The 2620-nt window shown below is 46.2% G+C and overlaps 1 protein-coding gene across 1 annotated transcript; it reads left to right on the plus strand.

The window, feature by feature from the left end:
* Positions 1-600: 600 nt before the first annotated feature.
* On the plus strand, positions 601-1860 carry KCNK13 (potassium channel, subfamily K, member 13). Its single transcript, XM_010149818.1, has 2 exons — positions 601-625; positions 968-1860. Exons 1-2 carry the CDS (start codon positions 601-603, stop codon positions 1858-1860), a joined length of 918 nt encoding a protein of 305 aa, XP_010148120.1.
* The last annotated feature ends 760 nt before the right edge of the window (positions 1861-2620 follow it).

A 2620-nucleotide genomic window follows, 5' to 3' on the forward strand; every position in this document is an offset into this window, starting at 1 on the left:
GTCCTCTCAGCAGGATTGTTCTGGCTTAATTGATCAGTGATGTAATTCCTTATTAAGTTATTTATCATGGATAGTACTTCAGTTTGCTCAGTGATGTTCTGGACATGCTTTTTATTCTTTAATGATGTCTTCTTAAAGCAAGATTGTCTTATCAATAGTTTTAACCCAAACACAATTACTATGTGCAGGCTTTAGGAAGGGTGGGGTTGTGGGGAAGGCTGAAGCACCGCTGGCCTGAGAAATCCAATGATGGGGAATGAGCCTAGAGGAGACCTTTGTTAAGACTCACATGCAGATTCGAGCTGTGGAGCGGGACACAGAGAAACAGGAGAACTTCAGCAATGCTGAGTTAAAAGAGGGCTGACGTGGGGCTGCTGTAATGTGCTCTGCCTGCTGGGGACCCCGTGAGGGGCTGCTCCCTGTCAGGGGCTGTGTCCTTCGGGGTGCACACCCAGAGCTTCCCTGGCCGGGCTGCAGCGCGTACTGGCTGATGTGCCCCCTGCACTTACAGCAGGAGCTGTGAGGCTCAAAAAGATTTCCCCTTGGTTACAAAGATCTGGTGGGGATGGGCCCCTGTGGAGCCACCCCTGGATCGGAGCCATGGTGCAGAAGAGCGTAGCAGGGGGTACGATAGCCCCGAAGCCTGGATGTGATCCAAGGCACAAAGGGGATGGAGTGAGCCTAGCAAGCAGACCAAAATACAGACCTTCACTCAACTCTCTCTTCTTTTCCCATGTGTTTTCTTCCACTTTTTGTTTCATTCTGATTCTGAAAGAAACGCTGGCATGCGTTACCTTTCCCTTACTGCTGGGACACGGTGAAGCACAAGCAGGTAACTGTCCTTTTCCAGAGCTGAGCTGTACCCCAGGGGTTTGCTGTCAGTTATTCTATAACAAAATGTCACGCAAAACTCCTGACACGGTAACTACAGGTTTATTTTTTTCAACTGCTCTGTTTTGTCTTCCAGGGTTTGGCATGACCACCCCAGCCACCGTTGGAGGCAAAATTTTTCTCATATTTTATGGCCTTATAGGATGTGCAGGGACCATTTTGTTCTTTAACCTGTTCCTGGAGCGCTTGATCACCGTCATAGCCTACATCATGAAGTCCTGCCACGAAAGACAGCTGAGGAGGAAGGGTGTCCTCCCTCACAACGGCCGGCGGGGCTCGGGGACCTCTGAGGTGGACAGCCTGGCAGGCTGGAAGCCCTCCGTGTACTACGTCATGCTGATTTTATGTGTAGCATCGCTCATCATTTCCTGCTGTGCCTCTGCAATGTACACACCAATTGAAGGGTGGAGTTACTTTGACTCGCTTTACTTCTGCTTCGTGGCCTTCAGTACCATTGGTTTCGGTGATCTGGTCAGTAGCCAGAACATCAAATATGAGAGCCAAGGCCTTTACCGCTTTGGCAACTTTGTCTTCATACTCATGGGGGTGTGCTGCATCTATTCCTTATTTAACGTGATCTCTATTGTCATCAAACAATCCATAAACTGGATATTAAAGAAACTGGACTGCAGGTGCTGCCACAGATGCCAAAGAAAATTATTTCGTTCGCGGAGGAACGTGGTAATGCCGGGAAACGTGCGCAGCCGGAGAAACATCTCCATCGAGACTGATGTTGTCAATGACAGCGACACAGATGGACGCCGGCTGTCAGGCGAGATGATCTCCATGAAAGACTTCCTGGCCTCCAATAAAGTCTCACTGGCCATCATGCAGAAACAGCTGTCGGAAACTGCTAATGGCTATCCGAGGCAGATGAGCTGTAATTCAAAGCAAAATGGGTTCTCTGGTGGGGTTGGAGCCCTAGCAATTATGAATAACAGACTGGCAGAGACAAGTGTGGATAGGTAAAATCTTATCGGTAATAAGAGTGAAACAGTGTGAACCACTTCAACGAGTATGGAAACAACGTGAATCAAGTGGCAGTCGCTAGGGAGAGCGTGTCACCAGAGGGTGGGATGGCTGTGAATGGCATAACCTCCTGTTGGAAGAGCTCTGGCACTTTTGAGGGGCTGTCACTTAATGTCTTTGCTCTTTGAATTGCACCAGTCTCAACCTTCCTTCTTCCCCTTCCTTCTGTTCCTCAAACAGGTCACTGCAGGAGAAATTTAATTTACCCTTCAGATCAATTTTCCATGGCCTGTTCTCCTCCATTTATGTGAAATACAGATTTCAGGATAAGAAATCTGTGGTATGGCAAGAAACCAAGTGTGTCTACTGAACACATTCGTAATTCCAAGATTGTTTTACTGTCATTATACCTGTTTTCTGAAAGTGGCTTATCTGAGACCAAAAGAGGAATCAGCCCTTCTCTGTGATATTGCAGATCTAATTTAATGGAATAAAGAACCCAAGCTATTTTCTTATATATATATATATCACTGCTTAAAATTTATGCCTCTTGTGAAACAGCTAGGCTTGAAAAGCCAACTTCTGCTGCCATTAATAGTTGTGCAAATTCAGAGTAATTCTATGAAAGTTGGTAGGACTGCTTTGGAGCTATTGTGGTGTGAATAAGAAGAGAATTTGACCTATCGAATTTAATTTAGTCTTCCCTTTAAAAGGATACTGTCAGAGGTGATAGAATAAAAATGTATCCTACTTTTGCTTT

The sequence above is a fragment of the Eurypyga helias genome, unplaced genomic scaffold, assembly GCF_000690775.1.
Source record: "Eurypyga helias isolate BGI_N326 unplaced genomic scaffold, ASM69077v1 scaffold22074, whole genome shotgun sequence".
Classification (NCBI taxonomy): domain Eukaryota; kingdom Metazoa; phylum Chordata; class Aves; order Eurypygiformes; family Eurypygidae; genus Eurypyga; species Eurypyga helias.

Excerpts from the sequence above, each read along its gene's own strand:
- KCNK13 (XM_010149818.1), top strand. The coding sequence starts at position 601 with ATGGTGCAGAAGAGCGTAGCAGGGG. Across the intron at positions 626-967 it reads GCAGAAGAGCGTAGCAGGGG|GGTTTGGCATGACCACCCCA; the intron begins GTACGATAGCCC and ends TTTGTCTTCCAG.